The sequence below is a fragment of the Brettanomyces nanus genome, chromosome 1 (assembly GCF_011074865.1).
Source record: "Brettanomyces nanus chromosome 1, complete sequence".
Lineage (NCBI taxonomy): Eukaryota > Fungi > Ascomycota > Pichiomycetes > Pichiales > Pichiaceae > Brettanomyces > Brettanomyces nanus.
The window spans coordinates 3801108-3819092 of record NC_052374.1 but is presented as its reverse complement, the minus strand read 5'-3'; the positions used below and the strand labels follow the sequence as shown (position 1 = coordinate 3819092).

The following is a 17985-nucleotide window of genomic DNA, read 5'->3' as shown; positions in this document are numbered from 1 at the left end:
ATCTTAGTTTTGTCCTGAAAAGTCTTGAAAAATGGCCCGACTGAAATGGAAGTGGAGTGATCTGGTGCGAGGTGTGTACTGTGCGGCTCAGCGGCGCGTCTTCATGCAAGGTACTTCCCGATTAGGACTCGTTTCAAAACCCTTACGGCCAACCAGCTTCGCCACATTCCAAGAGAAAAATTTTTATCCGCGTGTTTTTATTTTTCCTTATTCAGCTGAACTGATCACCAATTGCTCCACCCCTTCTGACTACGTAAGCACTGACCTAAGTGGCCCTACTACAAACTCTTTTATCTCTATTAGCACCTTCTTTCTTCTTCCTACATATTCCAACTTCCAATCTATTTATCATGTCGTCGCAACTTCCTCCTCTCAATATCGATGGTTCTCCTCAACAAATCTCCTCTATAGGTGAAAGAGTCCGCTCAAGCATCGATCATGGTTATCAACTTCCAGCTAGTAGCATCCGTACACCAGAAATAACGAGTTCAACCAATCTCCGTGCTAAGCGTGTTCCCTTGCCCTCTAATCTGTCGCAGCCTCCGGATTTGGTTTCTGCTGCCTCCTCGTCTTTCTCTACATCTACTATGACGATGTCTTCTTCCAGTCTCTCCTGCTGGGAAGACGAAATCAATCAGCCTAATAGAAGACATATGCAAACTTTAGATGAGACTTTTGAAGTGGTTGATAAAAAGGGTATCAAACATAGTTTCAATGAGTTTCAGATTGTTGATGACTTTGCCAAGCCAAGAGATCTTCCTGAGTTTATCGCTGATTATGGTCCATTAAGATTTAATGAGGCTTTCTGATTTATTATTTATGTATTTGTGTATTTATGCATCTGTTATTTGTTTTTTTATGTATTGTGCATTTATCCCCCTTACTTAAGCGCTACTCGTCTCTTCTTAAACGTTCATCTGTTCATCCATCTCCACCTAAATGTCCGACCAACATTCATTCAGGTCCCTCCTCTTTCATCTTTCTGATGTTACCGTCAAAGCTCCAATCTCAGACACCTCTTTCTGGTCCATTTATTGGTCGTCCCCAACTTCGGCCAATCAAATTTTCTCGGCTTTAACACCACATGAAATTAGATATCTTCGTGATTCGAATCTTCACAACTATACGAGCTTCCTACATGCTGTCGCTTCTCATTTCGTTCATTTGGCATCATCTTCAAAGTCTCCACTGGCCACTTTCCCTACTAGACATCTCCTTAACTCTGCCAGAATCCTCACAAAGTTCCTTCCCTACCTCTATGAAATAGACACCCTTGCACCACTTGAGAAAAATCTTTTTTGGTCTCTTAACTATGCACCTAACGACGATCCTGGCTCTTCTACAACCGATGCTACCGTTGGTTCTGCTTCTTCCCACTTCTCCTCATCGAACGATATCTCTTCTCATGACTCCACAAATGTTCTCGTTGATTTTAACAAAAATTCGGCCGATTCTGGAGATTCCACAAATGTCCGTTTTGATGACCAATCAGATTCCTTTATTTTACCTTTAGGTGCTCAATTGGTCAATTCTATCACCAAACTTCTATTTGTCTCTACATTTACCACTCCTTCTCCTGCCGGCAACCCCCAGCAATATATGAATATGCAGGATTTCACTCTCTGGGAGGCAGGAGTGGGCGGTAAAAACGACGGTCGCGTGTTAGATGATCGTGTGATATTTGATCACGTGTTTGTTGATCTTGACTCTCATCGTTTGGAGTTATTACGACTTCTTCTTTGTCTATGTTCTCAATGCCTTTATTTACAGGTACCCACAGTGGTTCCACAAGGCTCTAGATATTTAACATGGCTTGTTTCATGCACAGATAAGCTTACCCTGTTATCATTACTCTCTTCATTAATTAATGTCACGTGCCGATCGACACGTGAGAATGTTTCATCTCTGACCTCGAACGAAAATGGTTTAAGCTTGGAAGTGCCACTTTACAAGGATTTGAGGACTTTGTACGTGACACATTGCATCCAGTTGCTTACATTGATGCTGGTATATCCGATCCCACGTGACGATGTCGTTTTTTTAAAGAGATATATGGACCAATCAATGTCTGACAAACCTATAAACCTAGCCAGATACTATTGTGGACGACTCTATAAGCCTACAGAGATATCTGTGCTCAAAAGAGGACTTGTTGATTGTATACTGAGACCCGTTGATGGTGGTAGTACGGCCACAACGTCGTTTTCAAACTGGATGAAGACCAAATTGATCTCAAATGACCCTTTGATATGGTCCAGTGAACTTCTCATGCTTTTCTGGGAGTTCTATCAGGTCAATAAAAAGTTCCGGTCCGTTGTTACTTGTAAATATGGACCTAAGCTTCTTATGGCTCTTCTCTATAACGTTTGGACCAATAAAATGGTGGATAAGCAGCGAAATACCGTTAGATTGTCTCTCTATTTGATTCTTTTCCTCATGTCTGATCCTCAGATGTCTTGTCAGTTACTTATGCCAATTGATAAGAAGTTCTACAGCGAAATGCCTCAAAATTACAGACTTTCCGTCGCCCCAACTACCTATAGAGACTTTTTGGTTAGTCAATTGTGTAATATCACCTGTTCTGAGTGTCCTACCAGTCTCTATCCGATTCTTGTACAGTTGGTGTATAACTTGGTTCCGTTGGCGGCTTTATATATTGATAAAGAAGCTGCACCAACGGAAAATAGGCGTCTTTCACAGCGTGATTTGGTCTCAGGACTCACTCCACCTCGTGAACTCTCTTATGCTGCATCCTCTAGTCTTGTACAACTCGTTAATAAGTTGTCTGGTGTTGGTTTCTTGTCTGCCAATCCGATTCATCCTGATTTGTTGGCTTTAGTGATCAGATCTATCTGTCATTCCTTTTGTAGAGTTCCTCAGCATAGTACATTACTTTTATATGTGATCACCAAGAGTCGTGGGGTGTTTAATAACGTTTCTACTGGCATCTGTGAGTTGTCTGATCGTCGGCAGCAGCAGCAGCAGCAGAAGCAGCAGCCACCACAACAACAACCCGCAACACAACAGCCACCACAGCCACAATCTGGTATAAACATCTCCGATATTGACTCTAGGACATCCGCTAATCACTCTAGAGACAGCTTTTCTTCTCCAGTTCCTCCTCCTTTTAATAGACGAGAATCTGAGCTATCTACCGTATCGTCGCAGTACTCACAGTCGGCAGATGAGCTTATTGAAAGTCTTACATTGGCAGAAAGTCGTGGAAGTGAGTGTAATGAGGATCTGGTATCGAGCGTTCGAGTCCCAAGCGCCCCAGGAGCTACAGAAACTTCGGAATCGCCTGAAACACCTGAATATCCATCTTCAGAACACGTAAATTCGCCTGAAATCGACCCCTTGGACGAAGATCTACTCAAATCCCGACTTCCAGTGGGTATGTCAGAACATGCCAAGAGTAAACAGCCTCTTTTTGCATCGTTGGAATCGACATGGTCAGGAAAACAGGCACTCAAAACGATTCTACAAGTGACAGAATATATATGCGATCACGTGACCATCAATCCTAGTGTTTATGATACATCAGGAATCGTCAATCGTATTGCAGCACTTGAAATTGATAAGTTTATTGCTCAGCAGCACGTGATCGACGAGTACGACCCTGAAAAAACGTCTTTTGACCCGCTACGATTTTCCTGGTCACCTCTTTCGCTAGGGTGGTATGAAGCGGTTCTCTGGGCTTCCATATACTCTAATTATAATGTCGTAGGAGGTAAGAAGCTACTAACGGAGATTTCTACGTCTATCAAGCGCATTGGCTGGGGGCTCTGGGGCAACAATTCAACTGACGATTCAATGAGTTCTTCCTCATCTTCTGATGGAAGTTCGTCCCTTTCGTCTTCTAGACTGGACGATTCACAGCTCAGATCTGTGGCTCAGTCATCTATGACCCATTCGGGTATTTGGAGTGGTACATTTATTCATCTCTTCCATGTTAAAATACCTGTATCTACTGCTCAGAGGGCCAGTCAGACATCTGTCGACGCAATTAGTGATGGTATTAATGCCGGAGTAGGATATAGAAGGCACTTTTGATGTATAATAGAATATATGGCAGGCAGATATTTCCCAATCGGGTAGTTTTAAAGATTTAGTGTTTTTTCTTCCTGATAACGAGGGTGAATCCATCGTCGTCGACTGGTCGCTGATCGCGTCTATCGTCTCGATCATCATCCACATCCATTTCATCAACCAAATCTGGTACTACTTCCTCCACATCACTCACATCCGGATTCAGCTCATCTTCCTTGATCACCACCTCCGTCTTGTGTCTTCTTTCCTGTTTTGACCTCCAGTCTTCATACATTCGATGCACGTGATCAAAATTTCCTTCCAAACACTCCTTGTAGATCTCTACCACTTTCTGGCCAATCACAACAGTGGATTCATCTTCCACAATTACTCCAAACTCATCCTCCATAGCATTAAAGAGCATTTCGTGTATATAAATGATATCTATCTCATTATTCTCCTTAAAAGCATCTATTATAATAGCCGTCAGCCAATCACGTTTTCCTTCAGATTCAGGCCCTCCCCATTTACTATCCACTGCAATATTAAGAGTGTCCCATTTATAGATAATCATTGATACTCCGAGTTCAAAAGTGTTTTGTTTTTTCTCATCTGACAATATTAATGTCTTCTGACCTGGTAGTGCTGCCAGGTAACCTGCATCTTCTAGGATGATTTCCTGCGACATAATTAAGCTTGGAAGAAGTTAAGATGAACAAAGGGTGACCATCAACCGGGTTAAATCTAGTTCAGTTAAATTTTTCAGCTAGTCGTGTGATTTATATCACGTGATCAGTATCATCTGACTTTGGGAGAAAAACATAAATTCCCCTCACTCAAAATTATCCGTCTATTGTAACGTTCACTTTGTTCTTCTTGCACTTTTCCTATTTGCTCCGTATGTCTGCCCATCGAAAGGTCTTGGCACGTGAGAACACTATCAAGATTGAGAATGCTCTTCGTCAGCTGAAAAACCGGGACTCGGGGGCTCCTGGTTATGATCCTACCACGTATATAGACGATGAGGGCAACAGATTCAACACCAATGAACGAATCATCAGTGAGGTACCTTCACCGACCAATGAGAAGCCGTGTGACGCCAAGGTTTTCCCACAGGCCGATATTCCCGACTATAACTATCTCAAAACGCATTTTAAGAGGGAAGGAAAGCTTTCCAAGACTCAAGTGATGCGAATAATCGGTTTAGCCACATCCATTTTCAAATCAGAGCCGAATCTCTTGCACGTGCCGCCTCCTGTAACTGTCTGTGGCGATATTCACGGTCAATATTACGATTTGATGAAGCTATTTGACATTTGCGGCAGTCCAAAGGACACTTCGTTCTTATTTATGGGTGATTACGTTGACAGAGGGTCGAATTCCTTGGAGGTTTTGCTTCTTCTTTATTCTATGAAGATTTCTCATCCTGGAATGTTCTTCATGCTTCGTGGTAACCATGAAACTCGTCAAATGACGTCGCATTTCACTTTCAAGACCGAGTGTCTTTTAAAGTACGATGACGACGTTTATGAGGCAGCCTTAGAGTCATTTTCAGCGTTGCCTATTGCTGCTATAATGAATAAGCAGTTTCTTTGTGTTCATGGAGGATTATCGAGGGATTTACACTCTTTGAAGGATATAGAGACAATAGATCGTTTTCAAGTAGACGTTCCCGCCCATGGACTCTTCTGTGATCTAATGTGGGCCGATCCGTCCACTGAGTACGATACAGAGTCTGATTCTGATGTGGACGATGGTTGTAGCGATTCTAAGCTCTTCCCAGAGAATTATGAGCGTGGATGCTCATATATGTTCACTTATATGGCGACCTGTCGATTTCTCAAGTCCAACAACCTTCTATGCATTATCAGAGCACATCAGGCACAAGATGCAGGCTACAGAATGTATAAAAAGATGATTCCACAGCAGTTTCCGTCTGTTATTACACTCTTTTCTGCACCAAACTACTGTGGAACGTATGGAAACAAGGCTGCCGTACTCAAATATGACACTTCTGTGATGAATATACGGCAGTTTGGATCTCAGCCTGCTCCATATCATCTTCCTGACTTTATGAACGTATTCACATGGTCAATTCCATTTGTAGCTGAAAGAGTGTTTGATATATTGTACTCCGTTCTCAATATATGTACAGAAGAAGAGTTGGAGAAGGGTACACCACTTTCTAAAGAGTTGACAAGGTCAATCGATGATGTGAAACAGGGGAAAAGAGAGGCTGCTTTCTCCAGTTCTAAGACTATGGACAAGACCGCTCTTAGAAACAAGATCTTGGCCATTGGTAGAGTTTCAAGGATGTTTAATATACTTCGAGAAGAGGCAGAGAAAGTCGAGAGATTACGGAGTTTATCTGGGGGTTCTCAGCTTCCAAAGGGTGTTTTGCTCGGAGGATCTGGAGAACTTGATGATAAGTTAAGTACATTTGAAGAAGCACGACTAGCTGATCTCTCTAATGAAGCTATGCCTCCTAGTGATGAGGAGCAGGAGAAGGAGGCTAAGGAGAGGTATGATGAGCTATTGAGGAGGTCTAGTGACGTTTGAGGGGACTCTCACGTTTAAAGAGACTCTCACGTTTAAAGAGACTCTCACGTTTTTTTTTTTAAGGGGACTCTCTCCATGTATAATACTACGATAATAATGAATTATTTTATAGAGCAAAAAAAGAGGCTGTGTCTAAGTCCATTTCTCATTCCATCTCAAGCAGTTCGTTCTTTCCTAAACACGTGACATTGAGACAACATGCGACCTTTAGGAGGTATCGAACAGTACTGTTATTACAGGAACTTAAACCGGTGTTACACCAATGTGATAAGTATGGCTACTTTCTCTGAAGATCTCAAAGCCAATGATGTGTTGTCGGCCTTAAGAAATCTATGCTCCGAGGAAATCGGCTTTACTCTCACCACTAAGGAGACTGAGAAAGGTCCGGTGATCGAGCCTTTGAAAATCATCCACTACGAAGATCTTGTTGAGTGGAAGATTGACGCCAGCTTCGATTGCAGCAGAGCCCTTTCGACTCTTCACGATATTGTTTTCAAGCTCAATTCGACCACCCCATTATGGAAAATAGTTATTTTTAATAATTGTCACGTGTTTTTTATCACAGATCATGTTATCTGCGACGGCACAGCCATCATCAATTTCCAACGGCTTTTTGTCAAGCATCTCAATGCGGCTCGACAGTTTCCTAAAAGAGAAGCTCCTTTTTCCCAATCCGTTGTCTTTGATAGGTCTCAGTCGGATACTTCGTATTTCTCAAGTTCCGTTGATTCCTACCTTAATCTTAGACCTTCTTTGGCCTTTTTAGCTACCACTGTCATGAAGACCTATGCACCTACTTGGCTTCAAAATATGGTCAAGCCTTCCAAATTTGGTCCGTTCAATCTTACCGGTACCGTTTATCCCATTCCTTCCGGTATCGCACCGTCTGTTCATACCAATATCCACTGTGTTTCCATCACTACTGATCAGATGAACCGCCTACATAATTTGGCAAAATCTCATGGCGTCAAACTCACTTCACTCTTGATGTATCTAATTGCCAAATCGTTTGAGACTATCATCGACACGTGTAATATGACACGTGATTTGCATGTTGAAATACCTGTGAATTGTCGTCATCTGATAGATTATAGAGCTGTTCTGGAGAAGGAACCTGGATACACCGGTCTAACAGGTTGCTATGCATCCAGTATCGGTATTAACATGCCTTCAAAGCCTTTGCAAAATGAAGATGATCGTTTAAATTGGGATTATGTGGCTTCTTTTCAATTAGAACTTGACAGGTCATTTAACGCACGTGACCCGCAATCTCTACTAGGATTACTCAATTACATTGGTGTGGAAAGTTACATAAAAGATATATCTGAGAAGCAATCATTTAGTGGCTCTACGCTTGAGTTATCCAATGTGGGATATTTTGAATTGCAACAGTCTGATGAGAAATCTTACTATAAGATAGAAGATATATGGTTTAGTCAGTGTGCCGGAATGACAGGATCGCTAATTGATGTTAATGTGATTGGATTTGAGAAGGGTCTTAGAATTACTCTTGGGTGTGATCAAATGATGCCATTGGCTAATAAAGTGGGGGATATGGCTCACAGGTTGGTCACAGATCTTAGTGAAATATAGAACTACATAAAAGTGCATAAATTATTTGTGCACGCAAAATAGGCGACAATTAAAAGCAGCCAATAAGCAGCAACGAGATCAGTAATTTAGTGATCGTCTAAATGACACTTTTTCCTCATAGAGCTTACAGATAGTCTAGGTTTGTTGTTTATTGATGCCTTTAATTAATGTTGATAATGAGAAAATCGAAGGTAATGGTGCCTTTGATAGCGGTTTGAGCATTGGTTCAAGCACAGCCTCAAATTCGACCTCTAGGAGACTTCAACGAGCAATTGAGAAGGTGAATTATCCTAAATTGGCGCCCGATATCGATCTTACCGTGTATGTGGACAGTGAAGGGCATGCATACAGTACCAAGGAGCGTGCTGTGGCGTCAGTAGAGCCTCCTGAGGTTACGATTCCGAAAGATGAGCGATTGTTCAACCAAAATGATGAGAGACCTGATTACAAATTTTTGCAGGAGCATTTCAGGAAGCAAGGACGACTATCTGAGTCCCAGATTCTTCGAATAATTAAGACAGCGACTGAAATGTTTCATGATGAGCCGAATCTCCTTGAAGTTGGCTGTCCAGCCGTTGTAATTGGAGATATACATGGTCAGTACTATGATATGTTGAAATTACTCAGCCTGTGTCCGGAACCAGGTAAAGATGGCACTCAATTCTTATTTCTAGGCGATTATGTTGATCGTGGTGACTGTTCTATCGAAGTTTTGGTTCTTTTGTATGCCATGAAGATCAATTTTCCGAAGAATATCTGGATGCTCAGAGGAAACCATGAGTCTATTCGAATGACTGAGTACTTCACCTTCAAAAAGGAGTGTCTAGTGAAGTATTCCATCAAGGTTTATCAAGGAGCAGTGAAATCCTTTAAGGAATTGCCTATTTCGGCAGTTTTGAACGATCAATTTCTTTGTGTCCACGCTGGAATCTCTAAAAAGTTGCGCACTTTGAAGGATATCGACAAAATTGATCGTTTCCAGTACGATTTTCCATCTTCTGGAATGTTCTGTGATCTCGAATGGTCTGACCCAAGTCCTGAGTATGACAGTGAAGAAGGACTTAAAGATGTAGCTTTTAGACCCAACAGAGAACGTAACTGCTCTTACTATTACTCGTATAATGCTATGAATAGCTTTCTTCAAAAGAACAATCTTCTCAGCGTTATACGTGGGCATCAGGCTCAAGATACGGGCTACAGAATGTATAGAAAGAGTGAAATCACCGGATTTCCTACGCTTATCACGATATTCTCGGCTCCAAACTACTGCCATACGTATAGAAACAAGGCGGCAGCATTACTTTACAACGGTCAGACCTTCAACATTAAACAGTTTGTTTCTGCACCAAGTCCGTACTTTCTACCTGATTTTATGAATGTTTTTGAGTGGTCTGCACCGTTTGTATGTGAGAAAGTTGTTGAAATTATGATGAGTATGTTGAATGTATGTACTGAGAGGGAGTTAGGTGACGGTGAGGTATATGAGGAGTCGGGGGGTGAAGCTTCGGGGGGTGAAGCTTCAGGAGATGAGGAGTCAGGAGATGAGGAGTCAGGAGATGAGGAGGCAGGGATTTCGGGGGATGAGGAGTCTGAGATTTCGGGGGCTGAAGCTTCCTCAACTCCCTCAGTTCCCTTCTCTAAAGCCCTTAGACCTGTCACTCGTCATAAACTGAGACGACCGGATAGATTCCTAAGAAAGCATATAGTGGCCAGAAGAGATGGTATAGCAAGTAAACTCCGAGCCATTGGAAGAACTGCCAGAATGCTTAATGTTCTTAGAGAAGAATCAGAGAAAATGACATTATTAAGAGATGCCAGAAACGGAATATTACCCAGAGGAGTTTTAATTGATGGTAGAGAAGATCTTCATGACCATCTTAAGTCATTTTCTGATGCCAGAGAAGTTGATCTAAGAAACGAAGGACTTCCTCCATCCGAAGAAGAAGTTCAGAAGGTGGATGAAGAGAAGACCAAGAAGTACAAGAAGTATATTGAAGAAGGAACCAGCGATGTTGAAGGAGACGATGTGATATTGTAGTTCTTTTCTATCATTAAATTACGTAGCTTAATTGAAATTAAAGAGCTTCTTCCAAATAAATAATATTCTGCTACCATTTTTCTATAGGCAGTGGAGAATTCGTCGCAGAATTCATTTAGGATAAGTGACCACCCAGATCTGGGTTGATTAAGCAGATGTAGAGGTGGCGTAGTATGTATGAACAAATGATCTGATGTGGCGTAGAAGGACGAATGGCTGCGTCTAATAATTACCCCTTTAGGAATGAAATTTTTCAGGGGCATCTGATTTGTGCTAAAATAAGATCAATCGGCGCAGTGAATGGTCATTCACCCAAAGCAGTAAGACTGCTACAGACAGATACTGATTACTGAACCACAGAATTACACTGAACCACAGAATTACACTGAACCACAGAATTACTCTGAACTACACGACTCCTCTGTCAGTCATTATCGGTCATTTTAGTTTCAGAGCGTAGGAACTTATAAGACTATCTTTCTTATCCTCTGTTCTTCTTCTTATTTCTTTGTCGTTCATGTCTCGTCCTCTTCAGAGTCCTTTCGACTTTGATGATTCTGATAACGAATCTATCAATGTTCATGATAGCACTTCTGAGGGACCCTTTGCATCCCCTGATGATTATAATATGAATAGTTGGTCCAGGACAAATAGAAGACTTCCACCGGAAGTTCAGGCGGCTCTCCCGGTAGGTCTTCAGGCGGGTTTCCCGGTAGGTCTCCAAACGGGGTCCCCGGTGGGTCCCCAGATGGATCTTCATTTCACTCCATCCCTGCTGAGTCCTCCTCAGACTCACTCTGTCGATAAGTATGGCAACGATTACTCGCAGAGCTACAACTTTGACGACTATTACTCTACCAATGACGTTGATGAAGCTGTCAGACCCACAGAGTCATCCACTAAGATCCGAGATCTGCCTTCAAGACCCGTCAATTACTCGTCTTCTGGTTTCTTTCAAGCCTTCGAAAGAGATCCAGATGAACCAGAAATTGACTATCAACCAAGTCTCATTGAAGATGAGAAACAGCAGCTTCCAGAAACTACAAATGCTCCTGTAAACGTTGCCGGTACAGAGAGAGTAAAATTGTTGAATGGAAGATACTACAGTTTCGACTATCCCGTTCCAAAGCTGCTTTTGGAGAATATTCCCTTTGAAGGTGCCAAGGATTTAGCAGAATTCACTTACTTAAGATATCATGCCATCACGGCAGATCCAAAAGATTATCGTCCTGATAACTCAGTTGCACGTGACTTCATAGAAAACTATCCATTAAGACAGAAATGCTACCCCATTCCAAGAGAGACTGAGCTTATGATTGTCTGTACTATGTACAATGAAGACGAGATCTTGCTTGCCAGAACCTTAAAGGGTGTCTTCAAGAACATCAAGCATATGTATAACATGTTCGATGATCCTGACAGTCCATTTGGACGTAGTGCCTGGAAGAAGATCGTGGTTGTAGTTGTTGCAGATGGCAGAAATAAGCTAAATGAGCGTTCTAAGTCTCTTTTGACACTCTTAGGATGCTATCAGGATGGTATTATTCAGGAAAAGGTTAACGATGTAGATGTTAAGGCTCATTTGTTTGAATATACGACTTCTTTTGGCATTGGAAAGTTCAAATATGATAGTAAAGGAGGTTCCAGGTGTCGTATTCCATTGGTGACTGATCAAACCATCCCTATACAGTTCATGTTTCTTCTTAAAGAGAAGAATGCCCAAAAGATCAACTCTCATCGATGGGCTTTAAACTTTCTCTGTCCAAACTTAAATCCCAAAGTGGTATGTTTGATTGACGTTGGTACCGAACCTGGTCCTGATTCTATCTATAAGCTTTGGGAGGCATTTAAAGATCCCCAAGTAGGTGGTGTTTGCGGTGAAATTAGAGCCATGTTAGGTAGACATGCCAGTGCCAACGATGAAACCGCTCTCTTCGGTAAGATAGCGTTCTGGATATGGGCTAAAATGAGTGATTTGTGGGCCTGTTTCTGTAATCCGTTGGTTGCAGCCCAGAATTTTGAATACAAGATCTCTAATATCCTTGATAAGCCTACAGAATCCTTCTATGGCTTTGTCACCGTCCTACCTGGTGCCTTTAGTGCCTATAGATATACTGCATTACAAGGGGATCCTCTGGAAGCATATTTCCATGGTGAAGATATGAAATCGGACACTGAAAAACCTGCTGGTGTCTTGGAGTCTAACATGTATCTAGCAGAAGATCGTATTTTGTGCTACCAGTTGGTTTCCAAACCTTATTCGTCATTCTTACTTCGTTACGTTCATGACTCTTATGCTGTCACCGATGTTCCAAGTTCTGTCGATGAGTTCATGGCACAGAGAAGAAGATGGCTAAATGGTTCCTTTTTTGCTGCTCTCTATTCGCTTATTCATTTCTATCGAATCCTACGCTGCTCTCACAGTTGGGGTCGAAAGATGCTGTTGGTTCTAGAAATGTCCTATCAGTTCATCAGTATCATCATTTCTTGGTTCGCGTTGGCAACCTACTTCCTCATCTTCCGTATCTTAACGTTAGAAGTCATCTCCACTACCATTGGATTTAAGGTTGGTAACATCTTGGCTGTTGTATTTCTTTGGATTTACATTACTGCTGCTGCTTTGACCTTTATTATCTCATTCGGTAATAAGCCCAACCAGAATAAGCGTCTCTATCAGTTGGTGTTTGCATTGTTCGGTATTGTCGGTATTTATATGATGTTCTGCGTTATCCTATTGACCATCTCAGCCATCGACTCAATTAAAGACGCCGTTTCTTCGTCTAAAACTTCACTAGCAGTTACCCTTTTTAAAAACTCAACCTTCAGAAACCTTACTGTGTCCTTAGCATCCACCTATTTGCTCTATCTTCTTTCGTCGCTCTTATTTTTTGACGTCTTCCATCTCATTGCTTGCACCATACCCTATCTTCTTCTCAACCCCGCCTATGTCAATGTTCTCAGTATCTATGCTTTCTGTAATCTTGACGATATCTCTTGGGGTACTAAAGGAGCATTAAAGTCAGAAGAAAGTCCTAAGAAGCAAGCTAGCGTTGTAAATGCATCTGGATCATCGGTCGAGCAAGAGCTTTTACTCTCAGAGGCACTTCAGGACCCTGATGAGATGTATTTACAGGCTCGGAAAGAATTGGAGTCTTTAGATGATGGAAATAAAGACATCAATGCGTCCAACTTGAAGCTATCCCAGAAGAACTATGCAAAAGGTAGAACTTACGCTGTTCTTATATGGTTATTTTCTAACTTCATATTATTAGTGGTTGTTCTAAGAACAGGAGGTCTGGACGAATACATCAATATTCAAGATGACGGTCCTCCGGGATCTACCACAACCACTAGTACTACTGCCACTGCTTCTGCCACCACTACCTCTACCACCACTAAACGTTTTGTTAAACGAGAGTATGACGAACATACTGCATCAATTTTCATGACTGTTATTCTTTGGATCGTGGTGGCTATGGCATTATTTCGCTTTCTTGGTTGCATTTTCTACAGATTGGACTTCTTTAGAAAGAGACAAAAGTATCATAAAGCTCAGGTTTACTATTAACTCCAATTTAACTTAATCTAATTTAATTCAACTCTTTGCTATGAATACTAAACTCCAGAGGTGTGTCTGGCTTTGCATCAGATCCCATCAGATAAGGATGTGGATTAATCGAAAAGGAATGATGAGAATGACCATGGACAAAGTTATGTCTCAGAGGAGAAACTGTTTTGCGCATGGAATTGGGTATATCAGCGGGAGTTGATGTTGTGTCAAAGAAGCTGAGTTCCCTAGGACTTATTACAGCCTGGTTGGAGTAGTTATCAGTGACTAAATTCTTCAGCACTATGGATGAAGCATCGCCAAAGGACGACGGTGATGAAGATTTAGTTTGCTGTTGAAAGGAATTCGCTGACATTGTAGAAAAGCCGCTTAGACTTCCTTCACCGGTCAGTTCATCCGATGTTTCATTCGCACTGGTTTTACCACTGGTGCTGAAGTATCCGTTCATTGCAGCGGTTGCAAATTGAGCACCCGAATCAAACGGTGAAAGATCCATATTTAGATCCATCAGTGAGTTTTCTGGGGTTTCATCTTCGCTTATTTTGTTGAGTTGTGGGGAAAGCATTGTTTCTGAATTGAAAGAGAAGAGTGAGTCTGAAAAAAGACTCTCTGTAGGAGATGCTAATGAATTTATTGAATCCGACCCGGATGACCCCGTGGAAAGTGTGGACCCTGATGTCGAAGCAGCAAATCTCGGAACAGAAAAATTACTGGTAGATGTTGTTGATGGCGTAACAACCTTAGAAAAATGGGATTTCTCCGCTTCGGTATCAATCGATAAATCCGATCTTTCCCGTTTAGGCAACTTAAGGGATTTTCTGCACCTGCGTCTTTTCAGCTTATTTCCTTTCTTTTCGCTGGGGTCTTCCGTTTTTAGGGCCAAGCGCTCGGCAGCTTCTATTCGCGTAAAAAATTCATTCTGCATACCAAGATCATGGTCCAATTCTTGCTTATTAATCAATAACGAAACAACGTTGTTTATAGAGAGTGCCACATCTCCTTTAGAAGACTCTTCAACCTCCAATCCCTGCTTGAAAGTGGTCATCTCATCTGTATCATCTGTCCTTACTATCTCACACAGCTTTAACAAGGCCTTGCGAAGCACGCAGAGTCGTTTCTCCATCATCTCCACATAATCGTAAGAATACACCTTATCTCTAGACTTCTTGCGTTCGGTATAAATGCAAATCTTATTGTCTGCAGTACATTTCTCACATGGCTGCTTCCCAGAGCATTTGGTTTTTTTTAATCTGCACGAATCGCATGCTTTGCCAACTCGTCTCTTCCGAGAAATCTGAGAATCCGGCTGGTAGCTATTTTCCGTCAAACTAGATGGAGGAACTTCTTTGATCATAATCAGCAAAAATTGATAGTAATCAATATAATGCAAATCGATGAAATGTAAATGGAAACTTCAAATGGAAAAAACTCTTTAAATATAGGAAACCGAATATGTCAATCAATCAATTATGTCCAGTGATTATTAAGCGGATATAAATTCAACGCCGAGATTTTTCGGGGATATTTCTATGTAGAGTTTCTCTCTCGGAATTAATGTGAATTTGGGTGACTGAAAGAGGCTAATGATTGGTGGTGTGTCTGTGCTTGTTACCTAGATATGATAAACAAGCGGAATAAAAATGAAACTAGCTAGAAGTGGGTAACTAGTGAGCAATAGAATGTGTAACGGGTCCTCAAGTATGGAAATAAGCGCTGACGCCGATCTTTCTGTCGCTGTAGAAAAATGGAACCCCGGAACCATCTAGACAATTCAGCATTAATATTTATACCCTGCGAGCTTTCACCTTATATACTTCCCGCTGCACGCAACGATGGGCATATGACGTCGTGACTAACCGGATATAAAACTGATTGGAAAAGGACGAACCAGCATTACTTCCAGCAATAAACCGCTCGAAAAAGAAACGTGCGAGGGTTTGACCGTTTTTTTTTCGGTCTTTTCATTGTCCGTCTATTATGAAGCTACCTAATTGAGAGTTTTGTCGGTGATCTCTTCTCTACCGGAAAACGGTGGCATGGTGGGGCCGCATGGGTATTTTTGAAGTCTAATATTTCTTGGTTTTTCTGGTTCTCCTGGTTCCCCTAGTTCTCCTGGTTCTCCTGGTTCTCATAGTTCTCTTGGTTCTCCTGGTTCTCCTGGTCTAATTGTACTGTGATAGTGATCAGCTCATGTCCACACAGATTTGAACTAATGAGTGTACCACAACCTTCCTGCATCTCATCTCTTCTTTTAGCTATTGCGTCTAGTAGTTTTTGTGTGTAAAGTGGGCCGATCTAATATCAATCCACTTTTAGCCCACGATTGATTCATTTACCCCATTTTTTTGACGCAAAGGAGATACGTATTTTTGGTCTTGGTCATCGAATCTCTCTAAATTTGATACAAACAATCTATCTATTTTGGTAAGTTTTACTGAGAATCAACTCTATTGTCATTGCCTTGGTCTACTCAATTAACCGGTCTGCTCTCTCGGAACATGAATTAAACTTATTTTCCGAGTCAATCTGATTGGCTTCTGTCACGATCTTTTTTCCGTCTTTTTTCTGGTAGCCGTACTTCTCAGCATGGGGTGAATCATAATGTCATCTGTTCTATTTTAATTTGCTGGTCCAGCAATTCTTGCTCGAAATTATATATCGGATACATCCTGACTTTGGTCCAATTCTCATCACATTCGTCAGGTGGCACTATCATGTCAAATGCATCCTTTGCATCTTGAGGTTTCTTTTTCTCGTAAATTGCATTGAATTTTTCGGCTATTTGTTCTTCAAATTTAATCATTTCCACTATATTTCTTGTTTCTCCGAGATTTAGTTCGTATTCGTCAGCTATTGCAAGGAAGTTCTTCAATTTGGATGGATACTCTTTGATGTATTTGTTCACTAACTTCATCATTTTGAACATGGCTACATTAATTTCATCCACGCTCATCTTTTCCATCAATGTACTGACTATTTCTTCCTCATCTTCCTCTTCCCCTTCTATAAAGTACTTATCCCATTGCACATTTGCCATAGTCAAAAAAGAGTAATCATCAAGCATGTTTATTTTAACATCTTGTACATCTCCTTCCTCATCCGTCTTCACCACGAATTGCAAATTAGGTGTCTCCTGTAACTTGTATAGTATTTCTGTAACATTCAAGGGTATCTCCTTATCCTTATAATATCCCCAGAAGGGAATCTCTATCAATTTTATACCCTTGGATCTCGGAATAAATCCATAGTTGAGGAAAAACCGATTCATATCTTCAATCCTTGAGTAACTGATCAACACCTCATGTTTACCCTTGCTTCCTTTAATCTTATCTTTATCCAATTTTAATATGATATCTCCGTTAACTCTATCAACATCAAAATAGGCATTCACTTTGTCGTTGTCGTGATTCGCAAAATCCAATATCGGAACTAAAGTGATATCTATGGTAAAGTCGCCCTCACTTTCTGTTTCTCTAGGGATTTCCAAGATTCTGGATCTTATTGCTGTCACTAAATGCTGTATCTCTTCAGCGGAAATCACTTCTCCATAAACATTTTCCAAAGCTTCCACCTCGATGAATTTGGCAAACTCCTCACAATCTCCGTTAATCAATTGTTTATAGACAGAGTCAAATAAAGAATTACCCTTAAATTCCTCCTTGTAATACTCAAGTAGAGATAGACTATCGCAGTCAACATTACTCACTCGAGTGTTTAGAAGGATCTTTAAGTAGTTTCTCACAAAACCTGTTCCTTTCAAGCTGTCCAATTTTTCTATTCGATTTAGCACCTCCATACTTATACAGTAGCATATAAGAATTCGGCTCTCGGTAACTTTGCCATTACAATAAAAGTCAAGACACTTTTGGATGAAAGTTTTGGCAAAAGTTCCTTTGTCATCAACTCCTGAATTCATAATCTTCATACATTGATGTATACTTAACGTACAATCACTGGAAATCCTTAAGATTTCTGTATCTTGATCAATCTCATTTCCGTCATAGAATAATCCGAGTCCACCCAGCGATGATTTTTCAACCGTCAAGTTATCGTGGAACTTCGCACCCACCTGACTTTTCACCCAGTAGTTGCTGTCGTCCACACCTTTGATATTGCTTTTAATGAGACTCATTTGAACTCAATTTGACCTTGACCTAAACTTTCTTCTTTCTTCTTTCTTGTCCATTATTTTTCTATT

The 17985-nt window shown here is 41.1% G+C and overlaps 9 protein-coding genes across 9 annotated transcripts; 6 read left to right on the top strand and 3 right to left on the bottom strand.

Moving 5' to 3' along the window:
• Positions 1 to 350: 350 nt before the first annotated feature.
• FOA43_001803 (uncharacterized protein) lies at positions 351 to 809 on the top strand (the record flags this gene model as incomplete). Its single annotated transcript, XM_038922110.1, has 1 exon — positions 351 to 809. The coding sequence occupies one exon, from the start codon at positions 351 to 353 to the stop codon at positions 807 to 809; it is 459 nt and encodes a 152-aa protein (XP_038778038.1).
• A 130-nt stretch (positions 810 to 939) lies between these two features.
• FOA43_001802 (uncharacterized protein) lies at positions 940 to 4053 on the top strand (the record flags this gene model as incomplete). Its single annotated transcript, XM_038922109.1, has 1 exon — positions 940 to 4053. The coding sequence occupies one exon, from the start codon at positions 940 to 942 to the stop codon at positions 4051 to 4053; it is 3114 nt and encodes a 1037-aa protein (XP_038778037.1).
• A 55-nt stretch (positions 4054 to 4108) lies between these two features.
• On the bottom strand, positions 4109 to 4717 carry FOA43_001801 (uncharacterized protein; the record flags this gene model as incomplete). The annotated part of the gene is made up of 1 exon (XM_038922108.1): positions 4109 to 4717. The coding sequence occupies one exon, from the start codon at positions 4715 to 4717 to the stop codon at positions 4109 to 4111; it is 609 nt and encodes a 202-aa protein (XP_038778036.1).
• A 212-nt stretch (positions 4718 to 4929) lies between these two features.
• On the top strand, positions 4930 to 6588 carry FOA43_001800 (uncharacterized protein; the record flags this gene model as incomplete). The annotated part of the gene is made up of 1 exon (XM_038922107.1): positions 4930 to 6588. One exon carries the CDS (start codon positions 4930 to 4932, stop codon positions 6586 to 6588), a length of 1659 nt encoding a protein of 552 aa, XP_038778035.1.
• A 273-nt stretch (positions 6589 to 6861) lies between these two features.
• FOA43_001799 (uncharacterized protein) lies at positions 6862 to 8181 on the top strand (the record flags this gene model as incomplete). The annotated part of the gene is made up of 1 exon (XM_038922106.1): positions 6862 to 8181. The coding sequence occupies one exon, from the start codon at positions 6862 to 6864 to the stop codon at positions 8179 to 8181; it is 1320 nt and encodes a 439-aa protein (XP_038778034.1).
• A 154-nt stretch (positions 8182 to 8335) lies between these two features.
• FOA43_001798 (uncharacterized protein) lies at positions 8336 to 10219 on the top strand (the record flags this gene model as incomplete). Its single annotated transcript, XM_038922105.1, has 1 exon — positions 8336 to 10219. One exon carries the CDS (start codon positions 8336 to 8338, stop codon positions 10217 to 10219), a length of 1884 nt encoding a protein of 627 aa, XP_038778033.1.
• Positions 10220 to 10736: 517 nt separating this feature from the next.
• FOA43_001797 (uncharacterized protein) lies at positions 10737 to 13787 on the top strand (the record flags this gene model as incomplete). The annotated part of the gene is made up of 1 exon (XM_038922104.1): positions 10737 to 13787. One exon carries the CDS (start codon positions 10737 to 10739, stop codon positions 13785 to 13787), a length of 3051 nt encoding a protein of 1016 aa, XP_038778032.1.
• A 22-nt stretch (positions 13788 to 13809) lies between these two features.
• On the bottom strand, positions 13810 to 16128 carry FOA43_001796 (uncharacterized protein; the record flags this gene model as incomplete). Its single annotated transcript, XM_038922103.1, has 2 exons — positions 13810 to 15199; positions 16124 to 16128. 2 exons carry the CDS (start codon positions 16126 to 16128, stop codon positions 13810 to 13812), a joined length of 1395 nt encoding a protein of 464 aa, XP_038778031.1.
• Positions 16129 to 16383: 255 nt separating this feature from the next.
• On the bottom strand, positions 16384 to 17919 carry FOA43_001795 (uncharacterized protein; the record flags this gene model as incomplete). Its single annotated transcript, XM_038922102.1, has 1 exon — positions 16384 to 17919. One exon carries the CDS (start codon positions 17917 to 17919, stop codon positions 16384 to 16386), a length of 1536 nt encoding a protein of 511 aa, XP_038778030.1.
• Between the last annotated feature and the right edge of the window lie 66 nt (positions 17920 to 17985).